We start from the raw sequence: 19567 nt of genomic DNA, 5'->3' as shown, positions 1-19567 counted from the left end.
CTGGGTTTGTCCCATCCATGCCCTGACGAGGTGTGAACTGCCTCCCTGCTCCTGGAGAGTTTTTGCATGGGCTTGCTTTAAGCCATGAGGATACATTTTCAGCCTCATAACTATATACATGAAATTAACGTTACTGTAACAATTACCATAACATCACTATAACAACCATGCTCAGTGCATCATGAGCCTTCCGAAGCCACCCGACATGATATGACAAACTTTGCATTGGATACCACACAATCATTTTATAAAGATGAACATGGGGGTGTAGGGTGTTCCCCCGAGGTACAGAGTGTCACACCTCTCCTCTTAGTTTACTGCAAGAGGGTTAGTCACTGACTATCTCAAAGGCAGTGCACCCGGGGTCCTCTTTCCTGGACAGGGTGTCTGCTACCAGGTTTTCCCTTCCCTTTATGTGTATAATTTCCATGTCAGACTCCTGCAGGCTCAGGCTCCAGCACAGAAGTTTGGAGTTTGTGAACTTTGGTTCTGTTTAGCCATACCAAGGGTGACTGGTCTGTCAGTATCCTAAGCTTTCTATTAAAGAGATAGGGCCTCAACTGTTTAACTGCCCACACCATAGGATAACATTCCTTTTCAACGACAGAGAAATTTTGTTCCGTTGGTGACAGCTTTTTACTCAAGAAGGCACTTGAGTGTTTTTTGTTACCTTCCCCTGCCTGCATCAGTACAGCACCCACACCAATGTCAGAGGCATCTGTACATAGCTCAAAGTTTTTTCAAAGTCAGGACTGGGTAGTACAGGTTTTCCAGAGAAGATTGTCTTTATCTTATCAAAACCCTTCTGGCATGCCTCTGACCAAACCACCTTATTGGGTTGGTGCTTTTTACACAAGTTTGTGATTGGGGATACAATGTCGCTGAACTCACACGCAAACCTTCTGTAGTAGTTTGCCAGACCGATGAATGATTGGACCTGTCTTTTAGTTTGGGGCACAGGCCAATTTACAGTGGCTTCCACGTTAAGGGGATCAGGGGTTATCTGCCTCCCCCCAACCCAATGTCCCAAATAAGGGACTCTGGCTGCTCCTCTTTTGGTTTTAGAGGGCTTTACGGTTAGACCAGCCTCCTTGAGTTTGGACAGCACAATTCCCAGGTGTTGTTTATGATTGTCACTGAACACCGTTATGTCATCTATGTATGCCCTTGCAAAATTCTGTAAACCATTTAACACTTTGTTGACCAGCCTCTAGAAGGTCGCACCAGCATTCACCAAACCAAAAGGTAACATTGTGAATTCATAGAGGCCGATGTCAGTGATAAAAGCAGATTTTTTCTGGGCATCCTCATCCAGAGGGATTTGCCAGTAACCCCATATTAGGTCAAAGGTGCTGAGCTATTTGGCTTTGCTCAGTATATCCAGCATGTCATCAATCCTAGGCAAAGAGTATGCATCTGGTACTGTAACAGCATTAAGCTTTCTGTAGTCAGCACAAAATCTTACAGAGTTGTCCTTTTTAGGGACCAAGACTACAGGGGATGCCCAAGAGCTGTCAGACTCTTTAATCACTCCCAGGTCCAACATATTGTGTATCTCTGTACGAATTTGTTCTTGTACCTTGCCAGTGGCCCTCTAAGGCCTGGAAGGGGGTGGTTGTGACCCTACTGTAAGGATTTTGTGGGTTAGTGTGTGTTTTTCCTGGCTTGTTGGAAAACACCTCACTGTATCCTTGCAGCACTGACAACACCTCCCCCCTTTCAGCTGGTGTCAACTCATTGCAGATCTCAACGCTTCCCATAGTTGAACCCTCTTGGCATTCAGCCATCAAATCAGTGAATGGATGTGCCTCAGTTTCCCCTTCCATACAACAGATCACGTTTACTATGGCCTCTCTGTTGTGATAGACCTTCAGCCTGTTCACATGCACAAGCTGTGGGACAGCATCATAAAGGGGCTTTTTAACTTGATACGTGTCCTCATTTGCCACTTCTATTACCTCGAAGGGTCCCTCCTAAGAGTTTTGCACTTTATACTTTTTCGCAGGGCTTAATACCATTACCAAATCCCCTATTTCAAAAGTACGCTTACAAGTATTTTTTATCAGACCACGCCTTTTGCCTGGATTGACTCTCTTGGAGATTGGTTTGAACTATTTCCATCATGTCTTTTAATTCTTTTCTAAACCTCTGAACATATTCAGTTACTGGTTCTTCTTTTACCTCTGTGTTTCCCTCCCAGGAATCTTTAATGAGATCGAGGGGCCCCCTCATTTTTCTTCCGTACAGAAGATAAAATGGGGAAAAACCTGTGGATTCCTGGGGTACCTCCCTGTACTCATGCAATAGAAATGGTAATAACTCATCCCAATTTTGGCCCCTCTTCTTAGTGTACATCCCTAGCATGGATTTTAGAGTCCCATTGAAACTTTCCACTGAACCATTGGCCTGTGGGTGATATCGGGCAGTTTTAAGTTGCTTTGTCCCATACAACTTCCATAGTTCGTATGGCTGCCTCTGCCTCCACGGCCCTTCTGTGCGCAGCCTCCTCCCTGGCTGCCTCTGCCTCCACGGCCCTTCTGTGCGCAGCCTCCTCCCTGGCTGCCTCTGCCTCCACGGCCCTTCTGTGCGCAGCCTCCTCTCTGGCTGCCTCTTTTTCTTTTTCTTTTATCTCCAGGTCTTTCAGTTGCAGTCATCTCTGGTGCTCTCTCTCCTTTTCTGCAGACTGAAGGCTGAAAAGCTCCAAACTTGCAACGGCTTCACTGCTTTCACTCATTTTCCTGCTTTTCTGTTCCTACTTCCCTTTCCTGAAATAAGCAAACAGAAAATGACAAAACTGTGATCTCCTCCTGGCTGTTCTTAGCCACTGCACTTAAGACTCACTTAAAATCACAAATATCAGTGCTTAAAGTGTGAACTTCACTTGGAGTAACAAGCCGTACACACACCCTTGCTTGCTGCGCCACTGTGATGTTCCCCTCTGGTGTTATCCAGACCAGTGATCTTCTAGGCCACTCCAATCCTTAACTCTGGGGGCCAGCCTTACCCTGCTCTGCTGTGAGAACCCCCACTCCTGGGCTGTTCACGCACAGCCTCTGGCATGTCAGCTACTTGCAAGCGAATGACACTAGCCAGTATCTCCAGTCCCAGACACAACCCTTGGAACCTCTGTCTTGCAGTGTCCAGTTATACCTGCTCGACACTGCAAGTTTGTCAATTTAACAAACAAATTGATATGTATCAGGCTTGTTATCCCAAGGGGAGCCTTTGACACACTGCAAACCAAACACACTGCTTCAGGTAGAATAAACAAACAAACATGCTCAGTGCATCATGAGTTTTCTGAAGACACCCAACATGACAAACTTTGCATTGGATACCACACAAACATTTTATAAAGATGGACATGGGGTGGAGGGTGTCCCCCTGAGGTACAGAGTGTCACATCTGGACCACGAGGAGCACATCGTCGGCATATGCCAACAGGGCCAGCTGCAATTCCATCTCCTGAAGCACCAACCCCGTCAACTTCTGGTGGAGGAGTCAGAGGAATGGCTCGATCTCCAGAGTGTACAGCTGGCCTGACTTTGGGCATCTCTGACGCACCCCCCACCCAAAGCTGACCAGCTTGGTCAGGGTCTAGTTGAGCCTGACCAGACACTCCATGTCAGCGTACAGCACTGGGAGAAACCCCACAAACTGGGGCCTGAAGCCGAATGCCCACAGAGTGCCCAGCAGATACCCAAGTTCCATTCTGTCAAACGCCTTCTCCTGGTCCAGGGACAGGAGGGTGAATGACATCCCTACATCCCAGCTCCAAGAGGTCCCAGACCAAGTACAGATTATCAAAAATGGTATGGTCTGGTTGGGACGGACCACGTCCGCCAACACAGACCCCAGCTGGAGCGAGATGGCCTTCACTATGACTTTGTAGTCTGTGCTGAGGAGCAAGGTTCCAAAGGTCACAGAGGTCCCCCTTCTTGGGTAGCAAGGTGAACATGGTTCCCCTGCATGACAGAGGGAGGACTCTGCTGTCATTGGAGTGGTAGAACTCCATTGATGGGCATGAGACGGAGGGCTTCCGAGAACTCTGCCAGAGTGAAAGGCAGCTCTAGCCAGTCCTGGTCACCCATGCTGACCGTCAGGAGTCCATTCCAGGACACACTGCAAGCATCGGCGTCGGTCAGATCTGGGGAGGGCATCCCCAATCATAGGGGGCTGTGCATTTTTATTCCTCTGGACCGTCTTACCAGCCGAGGGGGCTCCCCTCAAATGGTGGGGGAAGTTGCCATCCAGTGGCAGATCCTGGACTGGTGGTTGAGAGATTAGCCACTGGGAGACACGGGGGAGGTGGCAGGGGGACCACAGAGTCAGTGGGAGGGGCTCCACACACAGTTTTTCCTGCCATGTTAGCAAGGGGCAGGGGACTTCACTGGTGGAAGGAGAAGAAGGGAAAGAGAAGGTAAAAGCCTATCACTCCTGCCCACTAGGCTGCAGGCAGGGGAGGAGGGTGCCAATGGGATGGGAGCACAGGGGAGCTGATCAAGGAAAGGAAGAAGGTGCGCAAGTACTGAGGCAGGGCAGGGATACCTGCTCCTCCAGCTGGACTAGGAAGCGGAGGACTATGGTATCATGAAGGGGTGCAGTGAACAGGGGCAACAGAAAATGGAGCAGGGGCAAAAGCGCCAAGGAAGTGGGCATGGGCACACAGGGCAGATGGGCTGAGCCGGGGGGAGCAAGGGGAGATAGAGGAAAAAGGGGCGCATTCCTCTGGGTGTCCACCCAGTTTCACTGTTGTTCCATGAGGGAAATGCTCTGTGCATTACACGGACTGGCCACCCGGTGTCATTGTTGCTCCATCAGGGAAATGTTTTGTGCATTAGCCCGACTGGCCACGTGGTGTCACTGTTGCTTCATGAGGGAAATGGTTTGTGCATTCCCCCAAGTGGTCACCAGGTGTCACTGCTGCTCCATGGGGGAACAGCTCTGTGCATTCCCCCAACTGGCCTCCTGGTGTCACTGTTGCGTTTTGATAGTAATGCTTTGTGCATTACCCCAAGTGGCCAACTGGTGTCATTGTTGCTCCACAGGAGAAGTGCTCTGTGCATTACCCTGACTGGCCACATGGTGTCACTATTGCTCCATGAGAGAAATGCATTGTGCATTCCCCGGAGGTTCCACTGGGTGTCACTGCTTCACTGTGGGGGAAATGATTTGTGACTTACCTCAACTGGCCACCTGGTGTCACTGTTGATCCATCAGGGAAATGCTGTCTGTTTTACCCTGAGTGGCCAGCTGGTGTCACTGTTGCTCCACAGGAGAAGTGCTCTGTGCATTACTCTGACTGGCCACACGGTGTCACTATTGCTCCATGAGAGAAATGCTTTTTGCTTTCCCCTGACGTTCCACTGGAACAAGAAGGAGTCCGGTGGCACCTTAAAGACTAACAGATAGGTTAGTCCACTGGGTGTCACTGCTGCACTGTGGGGGAAATGATTGGTGCATTCCCCCAACTGGCCACCCAGTGTCACTGTTGCTCCATCAGGGAAACGCTTTGTGCTTTACCCTGCGTGGCCAGGCTGCAGCCTCTGCAGATGATGGGGCAAAAGCACTGGAAAAGGGTGTGCTGTCCCATGCTACAGCAAGCTCCTATTGTAAGTTAAGGTTTTTTGCTGGGGGTCCCATCCCAATACCTGGGGAAGAAGCGTTTGAACGCTGGTTGGAACATACCACTGAAAAGCTGCAGGAGTGGGCTGTACCAGATGCAGAAAAGCGAAGAGGTCTAGTAGAGAGCCTCAGGGGCCCAGCATTAGACGTGATTTGCACCCTGAAGCTCATTGACCCTGGGGTCGGTGTGAGGGACTGCCTAGAGGCCCTCGCTCACACCTTTGGGAGCACAGAGGGCTCTGAGGACAGTTACTGGAAGTTCCTTAATTCCCGACAGCAAAGGGGCGAGAAGGTTTCAGCCTATATACAGAGGCTGGAGAGACGGCTTCCGAGAGCTGTCCAGAGGGGAGCAGTAACTGCTGAGCAGATGGATCAGACCAGACTGGCTCAAACAGTAAGAGGATCTCAATGTCAGCACCTGATTCCACTTCATCTCTGGCTCATAGAAGGGCAGGAACCTCCCCCGAGTTACTCCCAGCTGATAAAAGAGGTCAGAGAGGAGGAGGAAAGGCAGGCTGCCAGTGAGTTTTGGGAAGCCCAACTGTCTGAGCCAGCCATTACAGCACCCCTACGAACAGCCACTCTACTGATGTGAGCACCAGAGAGGAACTTGCCCAACAAATGCAGGTCCTGACAGAACAGACAGCTGAGCTGCAAAGCACCACTGAGCGAATTAAGACTTTCAGGCATAAGGAGCCGCCAGTTGTAGCGATGGAGAAGTCAGCATTTAGAGCCACCATCCCCCCTGGGCAAAGGGGGAAAGGACAATTCTTCTGCTACTGATGTGGTCAGGATGGGCACAGTGCTGCCAAGTGCTGTAATGAAGAAAATCCCTCCTTAGTGTATGGAAAGCTGAGGATCAGTGGGGAGGGGTCAAGGAACTGCCGAACTGTCTGGGGAAGGGGGCCGCTCAGATCCAAAGGACTTGAAGGCTCCCCTAGAAGAGACTGTCCAGCTGGGATCCCCGCAGGACTGATAGGGCCTCGAGCGGAGCTCACGGTGTTAAGGAAAAGTTAGCACATGTGACTCCATTTTGGTTTGGGACCCACCATTGTTTAAATGCCAGCATATCATACACCAGGAGGAGTAATCCTTAGATACTGAATCCATGTGAAAATCCTCCTCCTTGTCTCCAGCCTGCCTTGATTTGCAGTATCTGGTTTTTGTCAGTCTCTAACTCCCTGTCTCTTGGCCTTGATGTGAGGCCTCCCATCCTGATAATAAAAGTTACTGATGCATGGCTTTAGGACCATGCTGTGTAATTAACATACTGGTATAGCACGAGGAATGCACCAAGCAGGGATAGGTGGTAGATAAGACAAGGGTTTGTTTATTGGCTAAGGTTTCCGATGCATGAGGGCAACATGCTTTGCTAAAAAGTATATAACCTTTGTATAATTTGCAGTCAGGGTCCCCTCCTGGCTAGCAGGGGGGCACCACGCTCGAGCGTAATAAACTTAGTGTCTTTTGGGAACTCTGCAGTTGTGGACTTTATTTCTGTGCCTCAGCCTAGATTCGAACTGTGTGTGACCTATCAGGTATAATTCGCAGCATTGGTGTGCGTGTCCTATCAGGTGTAATTCGTAGCACTTGTGTGCATGTCCTACCAGGTATAATTCGCAGCAGTTGTATGCGTGTCCTACAAGGTGTAATTCGTAACAACGGTGAGGACTGAAGGGTTGGAGTGTAAGGCAGTGCTCCACATTGGATCTCAAGTGACGATTATATTTCACTCATTCTACCAACAGATGCTTAGGCACCTGCCTATACAGCCACTGACAGGACTTTGTCTGTGTGGCCTCAGCATGGATGAATACCCCTGCCCAGGGTACATCATCGGGCACCTGGAATTCCCAGAGGAGGTTGCTGGGGTAAGACAAGAGGTAGACTCCACTGCATTAATGTGCCCTGACCCTAAGGGAATCTCTGATGTGTCTGTGCTGACGGGGACCAACTCCAGTCTCTTCAAGGTACTCGCGGATTACTGCAGACAATGGGCTAGGGACCAATATCTAAACACTCTGATGATCTAGACGCTTTGTGCTGAAGCCTATAGAAAAATTTAGGGCACTAAAAAGGAGACGTCTGAGTTACCAATGGGGGCACTGAGGTACGTGGGCACGACCCCCTTAGTAGTGCCTGCAAGGACGGAGTGAGAAGTGCTTGTCATGAGAACCGGGCTGAAAGGCAGTAGAGGGGCATTGGCAATGGTAGGGCAGCCGGCTGAGGGACGGCTCCCGGAAGGAGTGTTGGTCCCCAGTGGAGTCATAACCCTACCTGCCAGAGCCCAGGAAAAGGTGATTATGCTGATTGCTAATGTAACAAGTCATGATGTTGTTGTGACACAAGGGCAGAAACTAGCAGATCTCTTTGACCCTGAATCCATTGTAAGACCCCAGTGTGAAACTGAAGTTTCAGTGATAGATCCTGCAAAGTTTGACTCTGGAGATTCCCCATGGTCTGAGGAGTGGAAGGATCGCCTGAGGAAGAAGCTTTGTGAAAGATCCAAGGTGTTCTCACTGCATGAGTGGGACGTGGGATGTGCAAAAGGAGTAGAGCACAACATCAGACCACATGACTCCTGACCCTTCAGGGAGAGCTCTGGGAGGTTGCTCTTTCCGAGAAGGAAGACGTGCGTGAAGGTTGCATCAAGAGTTGATTGCAAATGGCATCATTACAGAGTCCCACAGCCCATACCGCCTCACCCATTCTGGTGGTTCATAAAAAGAATGGGAAAAGCTGGATGTGTATCGACTACTGCACTCTAAACAGCCGTACTGTGGTTGACCAGTACACCATGTCTCGAGTACAAGATGCCTTAGACTGTTTGCTGGGAAGTCAGTGGTTCTCAGTGCTGGATCTTCGAAGTGAACACTACCAGATTCCTCTGGGAGCAAAAGATAAGGAGAAGACAGCCTTTAGGGTTTTATCAGTTTGAACGCATGCCTCAAGGGATTTCTGGGGCACCTGCCACATTTCAACATCTTACGGAGAAAGCTGTGGGAGACATGAACTTACTGCAAGTCTTGCTTTATTTGGATGATCTGATTGTATTTGGAAGAACCTTAGAGGAGCACGAGAAAGACTTCTTAAAGTAATTCACAGGTTGGAGGCCTATGGACTGAAGCTTTCCATTGATAAGTGCCAGTTCTGCAGAACATCAGTGAGGTCACATTGTCCCAAGTGTTATGCTTATAAGAAGCACACGGGATCTTTTTCAGTGGAAAAGGCAATATGCTGCATTTATTGGAAATATAATAATTAGCATATGCATTCAATCACACCACACACACACTGTCCTGCCAATCGATGTTATAGTTACCAGTCCAGAGTCCAGATCAATCTAGAGGCTAGCTAGGTTGATCACAGGTAGGGAGGAGCCGGGTTCTGTCGGTCACGACACGATGCTCTGGGGAAGCATCTGGGGAAATCTTGGCAGGACGAACCCAAAGTTTCATGGGAAGGCACCCTGTTCATATAGTGATTTTCCTTCATTGGGACCAATGAGTTTTGCACTGTCATGCTGTAATCAATTATTGTTCGACCAGTGCTTGTTTTCTTAAATTGTCCTTCTCATCCTTTATCTTGTTCTTTCATCCCCTGATGACAGATAAAATCTCACTCTCAGAGATGCAATATGCTTCTTTCACAGACTGGACTCCTTCCTAGTCTGGGTCTAGCAATCACTCCCACCCCCATAGTTACTGTCCTTTTTTCCAGTTTCTTTCAGGCACCTCTTGGGGGTGGAGAGGCCATCTCTTAAGCCAGTTGAAGAGAAAATGGAGAGGCTTCCAGGGCCTTTTATATTCTCTCTCTCTTGTGAGTGGAAACCCCTTTGTCCTTCTGTGCAAAGTCACAGCAACAAAATGGAGTTTGTAGCCACCTGGGCAAGTCCCATGTCTATGAATGATTCAGCTTTTTGCAGGCCGACGCCATTGTTTACATGTTAGTTTGAACATTCCCAGGAAAGCTCAGATGTGGATTGGCATCTCCTAAAGTCCATTGTCAGTTAAGTGTTTCTTCATTGGGCACTTACTGAGAATAGTCCTTTCTCAAGAAGCTGACAAAATGCTTCACTGAGGCTACTTAGAATCAAACACATTGAGATACCAAAAGAAAAGGAGGACTTGTGGCACCTTAGAGACTAACAAATTTATTTTGAGCATAAGCTTTCGTTAGCTACAGCTCACTTCATTGGATGCTCCTGCTCAAATAAATTTGTTAGTCTCTAAGGTGCCACAAGTCCTCCTTTTCTTTTTGCGGATACAGACTAACATGGCTCCTACTCTGAAACCTGTCGTTGAGATACAGGTACATAGCCAATATTCATAACTTCAAATACAAAAATGATCCACACATACAGACAGCATAATCATGACCAGCAAACTACAACCTTTCCATAGACACCCCACTTGACCTCTTCTGTACAAGACGTGGTGCAACCATAGGACCCTGGTTGCAACAATGATTTATAGGCCCTGTCAAAGACAACGTAATACTGGTGGATGAAGACGTCTCCGAGGATCCAGAGCTCTCCGGAGGAGGTGGGGACGTTGATGCCTTCAAAGCCGGGAGAGCAAGAGCCTGAGTTCTGCACCAGGAAAAATGGGACAGGGCTTGTTGGGCTGGAACTCCACTGACTCCCTGTATGTTGGGCTGGAATCTCGGAGCTCCCAAGCTAAGCTGCATGAGGCTGGGGCAGGCATGGATAGGAGACAGGCAGTGAGTCGAGTTTAGGTGTCAGTACCGACCCAATGCCTCAGCCAGCTGCTAGGGGTAGCTGCCTTTCAGATGGGATATACAGTAATCACTCTGGGCCCAAGGTGCTTGAAGGAATTGCCCGGTGCTCAGTTCTAACTGCTTCTGCAGAACAGCACATGGACCTCTGCAGCCCCTCCCCTAGACTTCCTGTCCGGGATGCTAACCTCCTCCTTTCCCAGCCAGGACTCAATCACAACACCACTTAAACAGCACTCACAGAATTCTCCATTCCATATACTTATAACCAACCACTAGTAACGCTCAATTGATTTCCGAGGTGCCCTTCTTTCTAGCTCGGACCTGCCGATCTCCATGGATGTGTCCTTGCTACTGCTGTCAGGAGGCAGTCAGTCCATTTGCTCCATGGTGGTATGTCCTGGGACTCGCTTGTCTCCACCTGCTGTATTTGTTTGCTAACTGAGACTGTCTCAGGCCAAGCGGCCAACCCAGCGCCCCCCTTCCTCCCTTCTGGATGTTGGAGAAGGTGTCACCTCTTCCTCCTCAGTATGTGTCCGTCTTGGGTGACCGCCTCATACAACCTCAGGGCAGCCTCACGTGACCTCACCGCTGTTGGTGGCCATTGATTTCTATTACAGATGCGTCCTGCATCATGTCCATGATTTGGTGGAAGCTCCTGGGATCCCAAATCATCTGGCTTCTTTTTAGTTGTCTCTGTCTCTCTTTATTCTTCTGCAAATCCCCAGTTCCTGGGACAGCAGATTCTGTCGTTGCAGGCGTTCTACTTGTCAGCATTCTGTTAAACCACATGTCTGCAGGTAGCAACCCATGTTCATTGGTGCCTTCCTGTAACTGAACTGTGCTAAGCATGGCTCAGAGTCTGACTTCTCAGCCCTTTGTTATTTTAACGCTATTTTTAACTTCAGCGTCCTATTGCATGTGGGATAATGGGGACTAGCGTCGTTTTTACAGGGTGTGCCATGCCTCCAAACTTTATACTGACTCTCTGGGAGTGCCCCTTAAAGTACTAGGCCCTAGGTCCCCAATTTTTCAAGGGCAAGCCCCATGGCTCCAATACTCCAAGACCAGGCCCTCTGGATTCAGCCCCTGTGATTCTCAGCAGGGTTCTCCGGTGAGTCCAAATGAGTGAGATTTTACCCTTTGGGAGCAATGTGACCATTAGAGATTTGCTGTGCTGCCTTTTCAAAACAATCCAGCATTCATTAGTCACCTGGAATCCAGGGCTGAGGAGTCCGTAGATTAGCCTAGGACAGCACAATTTAACTCTAAATCTGTGTTGGTGGAATCACCTGCCCCCTCTTCCATAGCCTCGTGGATGTAATCTCTGCGAACTCGGAGCAGCCTGCTTAGCAGTCTGCCCCGCCTCCCTTTGCAGTTCCACTGTGGTCACATGTTCCGCTTCTCTTGGCTGCCAGTCAGTGCCCAGTTGTTGGTCTTCCATGATCTCCGCAGGGCACTCCATTGCTATGCGGTCAGTTCCTGAGAGTTCATTCATGCCAACCTGGGCAGGCTTCTGTGACCAGCAGCCATCTCTTATTCCCCCTCTTTCCAAGAAGAAATTAACTCCTCCTGACCCACTGCCTAGCAATACAAAGTAAGTAGGGGAAACTGAGTCATGCATATTTTTCCTATAAATATTACAGACATTTCCATATTCTCCACACGTCTAACCCAAACTTCACCGCAAACTGCTGAAACTCATGCCTGCTCAACTGAAGCCCGTTGTCAGACATCACGATGGCAGGTGTGGCTCAGAGTTATGATTCACGAAAATAGAGATGCACAATCAACTGTTTAGCTGTAGTACCTTTTAGTGTGGCTGCCTCAGGGAAGTGAGACTAGTAGTTTAGGACAAATCCATAGTCTTTTTTTTCCAGCCAATGTAGACAAATTTCTACTCCAGGGGGAAAATTTTTCCTCTGCCACTAACATAGGATTTTGCTTGACTACGCCTGTATTTTTGGCATATACGACAAGCCTTGACAGTTCCTCAATGTTGCTATTCGTCTGAGGCCAGTGTAAAATGTCTCTGACCCTTCGCTTAGATTTTTCAATCATGAAATGACCTTCATGTCTCCTTTTTAACATATGTTTCTGCAGTAGCTCAGAGATCACCGTCCTGGTGCCTTTGAACAAAATCCCATCTAGGACTGAGAGCTTCCCCCTGAACTGGTGAGAGGGGCTGGGAAGGTGTGGTCACGGTCACTTGGTGCTAATAGCCTTAACCACTTTCTGCAGCATCTCGTCCTAAGCAGTAACTCTGGCAATCGCAATGCACGTTTTGTCTGAGGCTGGACTGGCTTTTTAATCAAACTGACGTGTAGAACAGCTCTGGACTTTGCTCCACTGCTGTCTTGTCAAATGCTCTAGGGAGCATGTTTGAGACCGCCAAATCTCCCCCAGGTGCGTATTCAATTTGCAGATCCTGTCTTTCCAGCTGAAAAAGTAATCTTTGTATTCATGGGGGTGGTGGGATGGTTCCCAGGCCCCTTTTGGCAATGGCAATAAGTGGTTTCTGGTCAGTTTCAGCGAACACTGGCCTCCATAAATAAAGACATGAAACTCTTTACACCAGTGGACAAAAATCCAAAGTCTCCTCCTCTCTTTGAGCGTATGGACACTCCAGTTTTGTTTGTGCCCGTGATGCGTAAGCCACTGGTCTCCCGTTCTGACCATCCTGCTGTAGGAGGACTGTGCCAATATCTTCTTCAGAGATGTCCATGGACAACTGAGTTTTGAGCTTACTGTCAGAGTTTCACAGGACGGGGGCCTTTTTAACCCCTTCATTGTCTCAAACTCTCTATGAAGATTTGCACCCCAGGTGCATTGCATGTCTTTGCACAGTAATGCTCTCAGCTGGCTTGTTTGAGCTGTTAGCTTGGGCACAAATTTCCGTACACAGTTCACTGTTCCAAGGTATCATTGTACCCTTCCTTGTATGTTGGGGCAGGCATGTTTGTGATGGTCTCACCCTCACCGTGATCCACCTGTGTCCCTTGCTAGACTAACTTCTTGCCCAGTGACATTGTTTCCATTACACAGAATTTAGATGCTTGTTTATTTTAGCTTTAGCTCAGCAGCTCTGACTCTTTCCCAGCTGCTTGGAGCCTCTGGTCATGATGTTCTGCTGGTTTTCTCCAGATCAGAACATCGCCTGCGTAAACCATGGCACCCTCTGTACCATCAACAGCGTGTTGTATTTTCCAGTGAAGCACGGCTGGTGCTGAATCATAGAATCATAGAATATCAGGGTTGGAAGGGACCTCAGGAGGTCATCTAGTCCAACCCCCTGCTCAAAGCAGGACCGATCCCCAATTAAATCATCCCAGCCAGGGCTTTGTCAAGCCTGACCTTAAAAACTTCTAAGGAAGGAGATTCCACCACCTCCCTAGGTAACACATTCCAGTGTTTCAACACCCTCCTAGTGAAAAAGTTTTTCCTAATATCCAACCTAAATCTCCCTCACTGCAACTTGAGACCATTACTCCTTGTTCTGTCATCTGCTACCACTGGTAGCCAGGTGTCCATCTGTGGAAATGGTGTCTCCCATAGGGGATGCTGAAGGAGAACAAACATGTACTCTGTCCTTCTCAGGGCACCAGCCAGAATCCTGCTGTGACGCACCCCGTTTAGAGAAACAGTTGGCACCCGCCATCTCCCCCAAAATGTCTTTCCCTGTAGTAGTGAAAAACGTCCACTTTTTTAATAGATTTAATTCTTTTGAGGTTATGCATAAGCGAAGGGTTCTGTCTGTGTTTTCTAAAACGACCAATGATTATACCCACTCTGTTAGTTCCTCTACCTGCTCTGTGATTCCCAGATCAATGAGTCTGTCCAGCTCCTCTCTCAGCCTCTGCCTTAGTGTGAGGGGAGCTTTACTCGGGGTGTGAATTGTGGGGCGGTTGGGCTCTTTCAGCTCTATTCTGTACTCTGCTGAAAGCTTCTCCATCCCGTGGAAGATGTCCTCAAACCCTTTGCACCCTCTTGATGAGACCAGGGGCTTGACACACTTAACCCAGTAATGGGTGTGCTTTTCCCTGGTACTATTCCACATTGTAGCTTTCCCAATTTACCCATATGCCTAGTTCCCATACTCCTTGTTGGGGATAAGCTCACTGCTATAAGCCCTGAGTTTACCTGTGGCTTTTCTTTTAGTGTCGATAACACTATTTGTGGCAACTCATTGGCTTGTGCACCAGGGTCCAAGATAACATTAATAAACCTGCCATTTGCTTTCCATCTGTGACAGTCAGGTCATCTTTTGCTGCAATGGTAGCCATTGCTCCTATGAAACATACAGCTGAGCTCGTGGTACTGTCGTCGTCCTCTTTGTCCAGGCTGCGCGCACTCTGCCGTGCTGGAAAACTCTTGCAAAGCGATAGAATTAATGGCGGTTCTTGTATCTCTTCTGATATGCCAGGCATTGCCTGAACTTCTGCTGGTGCTGTTCTTCCCTAATTCTGCCTGAGCTCGTGTGCCCTTCTGCCTTAGTATCCGGGGGTAGCCATGTTAGTCTGTATCCACAAAAAATGAAGAAGTGGTTTTTTACTCATGAAAGCTTATGCCCAAATAAAACTGTTAGTCTTTAAGGTGCCACCGGACTCCTTGATGTTTCTGCCTTAGGTTTCCTATTAGGGAGGTAATATCTTTTATTGGACCAGCTTCTGCTGGGGAAAGAGAGAAACTTTCGAGCTACACAGAGCTCTTCTTTGGGTTTCCTACAACATTTTGGATTCTCAAGCATGCCTGCAGCGTCAGAGCTCTGTCCATCCTCCATGAGTGCTTGGACTTGGAGCGCTTTGTGAAGGGTTGATTCTGGGTCTCCTCGCTTTGTTCCGCATTCCAGTCACAGTGTGCTCTCTTCTCAGGGACTTGGTTAGTCCCCGCTCTGCCCCCTAAAAAAACCTGCAAAATTGGCTCACCAGCCCTGGATCAGGAACAAATTCTACTCTAGTTTCACTTTCCTTTTGGAACCTCAGGTTAAAGTCTCATAAGTTTCAGTTTTATGCAGAGTGCAGTACTCCTTACATTTTTGTAAAACAGTTTCATAGTTAGTCTGATTTAACTGAAATTTTAGAGACACGTGCACCAGAACCTGCTCTGGTCAGAAATAAGGCTACCTCTGATTGCCTCCCTTTTCACTGGCACCCATTGCTTGCAGACACAATGCAAGGCCCTGTTTAAATCTCTTCCACTTGTCTTCTGTATTTCCAGCCAGCTTCAGCTCTGGTGGAATTTTGAGCTGCTCCATTTCTCCACTCAAGGTATTTTCTTGAATTGCTATTTAATCCTGGTACCATAGGGCGTTCAGGAATCACTCTGGGCTCCAGGTGCTTAAGAGAGATCCTCTTTGTTGAGCGACCCCATTCCAACTGTCTCTGCCTAACAGAGCATGGGGGAATCAGCAGTGCTCCTCCGTCCGCCGTTCTGTCTAGGAAACTAAACCACTTGGAGATATAGTTCCCAGCTCCACACCAACCACTTCTCCTCCTTCGAAATCCCTTGGTAAGATAGAAGGTGCTCTCCCCACTGGCCTAGGCAAATTCTAACGGGAGCAATTATATTCTGCTCCCCTATCCCCCCTGTGATTATGATTGGACTGGGGCTTCTTCTCTGCCTTTCCTCGCCTTTTGAAACAACTCACCAGTTCCACACCAGAGAGGGGAAAAGTTCTGTCCGGGGGGGAAGATGACTCATTCTTGAATCCCACTTGCCCAAGCCCTGGAGCGCAAGGCAGTGAACTCTCTTGAGCTAGCCTCCTAGTTGGGGTAGCTGCTCATTTAACCCCTCTCCTATCCCAGTAAGCCCCCTGGCATGGTGATTTCCTGGGGCAGCCAGCTCTACAGGCTGCCTGTGCAGTCCCTTTGGGAGAGAGCTCTTTGCCCCTCCCCCCATGCTAAGGACAGACTCTGTGCTGCATTTCAGTGATGGTCCTGCAGCCTCAGGCACAAGCCCTTGCTGAGAGGCCCCGACACAGATACTTACCTGGCGGATGTAGGCGGTGGCGGGCAGAGGGAACCTGATGCCATTGATAGTGAAGATGATGTCGGGCAGGGTGTGCTTGGTGCTGCAGCTGATCTGTAGGGAGAAAGGCAACATCCTGGAGCCAGGTTAGTCACGGCTTCAGCACTCAACTCTCCAACAAGGGAAAGCTGCATGTGATTAGCAGTGGGATCTAAATGAGCTGGGTCACTGCCTGACTGGGTCCTCTGCAGGGATTGAACCTCTGGCTCTGAAAGCCTGAGGCTCTGCAGATTGAACCAAAGGACCAATGTTGTCAGCTCAGACGGTCCCGGATTCTATATTTGGCCTGGCCACATGCTGGGGACAGTGACCTCCCCTGTGTTCCTGTGGGTTACCAGTGGGTGGAAGCACCAGGGAATCTGCAGAGTGACCCAGCTGATCCGTATGCTGGCTGGGTGCAGCCTGTGGGCAGTGGCACTGGAATTAGGGGTTCGGCCACACGCGTGTGTAGCAGATGCCCCTAGAAACACCCATCCCTCCTCCCTGACCTGACCAGGTTGCTGGAGTCCCCGCGGGTACCAACGTAGTGCAGGATTTTGGAGATGGCCGTGGGGGCCCCCGCCAGCACAGAGGTGCCAGTGTTGATAATAGCCTGCCAGCCATTAGCGCAAGAGATAAGGTGGCCATTCATGGTGATGCTGGAAGAGAGAGAAAGTCAGGGGAATGTCCCCAGGAACACTCCCGATCTCATCCCCACTTGGCCCACAAGCAGCCAGGGACAAACCTGCGAGGTGGAGCTGCCCCACTGCCCCTTTGCTATGACTACCAAGAACTTTGCTCTGATGTCTCATCCTAGACTTTTTCTTCCGTGGCTACTGCCCGTCGCTCCTTATGCTACAGCCTTCTGGACTGACGGTCCCAGCTACCCTGCCCTTCCCATACTGCGAAACAGAGCTGGACAGATGGGAGGGGGTGCTGGTATGAACAAAGTTGAGAATCACTGACCTGACCTAACCTAGCAGGGGAATCCCATTCCTATGGCTCCATGGAAGGTGTTTTTTTGGTTCCCTTGTCTCTCATTTTGTCTAGACTCTGAAAGCTGAGCTTCCCCTGGCTCCGATGTACAATTCATTAACATTTGACCTGTCTTCCACTAGCCCCCAGGTGGAATGGCCAAGGGGTGGGCGATACCTGTTCATGGTGATTTCCCAGTAGGAGAGAGGGATCCAGTTCAGGCTCCCAGAGTAGTAAGATGAGTCGATGCCACTGAACATCACGAGAAGGGAGAGAGGAGAGTCAGGGAAGATGCATGAATTATTGGCTAACGAGAGAATGAGAAACACTTCAATGGAGGAGAGAGTCAGACTGGTGCATTTCACATCATGCAACACCCTTCCTCCACCATGAGGTAGGACAGTGGTGCACCATGGGCAGTGTAGTCTGACCAGGGACTCCAGCCTATACAGGAGACTGGGAGCATGAGACACCCCCATTCAAACTCCCACCAAGCACCAGGGCAATATTTCCAAACTGAATTATTTCAGTTTTTGATTTTTTGCTGGAAAATAGAAATTTTCTTGGGCGGGGGGGGACCCATTTTCCAGTCATAGCAAGTAACTAGATGCTTCCTAATGTTAATTTCCCCTGCAGTTGTTATTAGAGATATCATCACCACTTCTGCTCCCCAAAACATATGGCACTAGCACAGAATGGCTGCCACGTTCCACCCCAGAGGTGGCTGTGTTTGGGAATTCCGATGCAAACATCGCAGGGATCGCTCTGTGAGAGGCGGTATAGGAATGTGAATCTTGCTGTAGAGAGATGGGCTGTTTCCAGCCCTGACTTATGAGCTCAGGTAGAGAGAGAAGAGGTCCTGGGGCACCAAACCCTCGTTCATCATGTTGTCAAAGACAGGTGTGGCTCCAGAGGAGGAGATGCTGGAGAAGGCCAGACCCAGGATCCCATCGTAGGAGGCAAAGTAGCTTAAGTAGCTGGGTTCGGTCTTGCTCAGACCAAAGATCTGGTTGGTGTCCACAATGCCTCTGACCTAGGGGGAGGGATGGGGAGAATCAGATGCATCTTATGTAATAATATTGGGGTTCATTAAACAACAAACCAGTGAATGAGAAAGGATAAAACCTTTAATAAAACAAACTAGGGAGCTTCTGTGGTGAACTGCTGTACACAGGGACACAGTGTCCTCCACCCCAGTTTCCAGGGCACATCTCTAAATTCCTGTGTTCATAATACTGTCCCTTATGGGGGAGCATCTCTTAATGACAATCTTCCACAAACATATCTCTACATCTTCCCCCTTAAAAAACAACAACAAAAACCCAGTAGTTCTTATATACGAATATATAGCTAACAACTATCTAATAACACACACATTAAATTCTCAACCCATCTAGCGTGTTTCCATAAACCCAGTGTGTCAACAATCTAGAGAGGAGAGGTTACCAGCACATCACTCTGGAGTGAATCTTTACCATTCACTTTCCTCAGTAGCCTTTCTCCAGGCAGGTTAGCAAGTCTCAGGTCTTTCAGGGGGCAGAGGGGGGGCCGAGCACCCATGGGAAAGAGGGGAAGTTGGCGCCTATGCTCTGGTTTCATAGTGGGAGTCACCATTCTGGAAAGTGCATCTGCAGTGAACATGAATTTACCGGGTGTGTAGGTCACAACCACATCATGCTTTTACAGCTTTATCATCATTCTTTGAATCCTTAAGGTACAGTCATTTAGTGGTTTGTTAAATAACGCTATCAGGGGCTTGTGGTCCATTTCAACTTCCACTGTCTGGCCACAAATATACTGATTGAGCCTGTCACAGGCCAACAATATTCCTAAAAGCTCCTCCTCAATCTGTGCATATCTGGTTTCTGCCTCAGACAGTGATCTGGATGCATATGCCACTGGTGGCCAACAATCCTTATGCTTCCGTAAAATCACTGCACCTACCCCAGACTGTGAAGCTTCTGCTGAGATTTAAATAGGCCTTCCTGGTGCATAGAACGTCAACACTGTCTCTTTTATCAGTTGTTGTTTTAAACCTTCCCATGATGCCTCCTGTTCTGCACCCCAACACCATTCAATTTTGTTCTCTAGGAGTGTTCTCTAAGCCGCTGCTTTGGTAGATAGATTACGGATGAATTTTCCAAAATAATTAACCATTCCCAGGAACCGTTGGACATCTTTCTTTGACTGCAGATGTGGCATCATTTCAGTGGCTGAAATCTTC

The 19567-nt window shown here is 48.8% G+C and overlaps 1 protein-coding gene across 1 annotated transcript; it reads right to left on the bottom strand.

Moving 5' to 3' along the window:
* Positions 1-3992: 3992 nt before the first annotated feature.
* LOC141989725 (pepsin A-like) lies at positions 3993-19067 on the bottom strand. The gene is made up of 7 exons (XM_074956652.1): positions 19062-19067; positions 18178-18376; positions 17521-17629; positions 16883-17027; positions 16351-16443; positions 10054-10216; positions 3993-4147 (listed from the first exon to the last, which is right to left on the bottom strand). The coding sequence occupies exons 1-7, from the start codon at positions 19065-19067 to the stop codon at positions 3993-3995; spliced, it is 870 nt and encodes a 289-aa protein (XP_074812753.1).
* Between the last annotated feature and the right edge of the window lie 500 nt (positions 19068-19567).

Source organism: Natator depressus, chromosome 6 (genome assembly GCF_965152275.1).
Source record: "Natator depressus isolate rNatDep1 chromosome 6, rNatDep2.hap1, whole genome shotgun sequence".
Taxonomy (NCBI): Eukaryota; Metazoa; Chordata; order Testudines; family Cheloniidae; genus Natator; species Natator depressus.
Note: the sequence above shows the minus strand (reverse complement) of the source record. Positions and strands in the feature narration are given on the sequence as shown.

Coding starts and splice junctions, on each gene's coding strand:
- LOC141989725 (XM_074956652.1), bottom strand. Junction 17,630..18,177: donor CTTCTCTCTCTACCTGAGCT/CATAAGTCAGGG, acceptor CATGCATCTTCC/CTGACTCTCCTCTCTCCCTT. Junction 17,028..17,520: donor TGGGAAATCACCATGAACAG/GTATCGCCCACC, acceptor TCTCTCTTCCAG/CATCACCATGAATGGCCACC.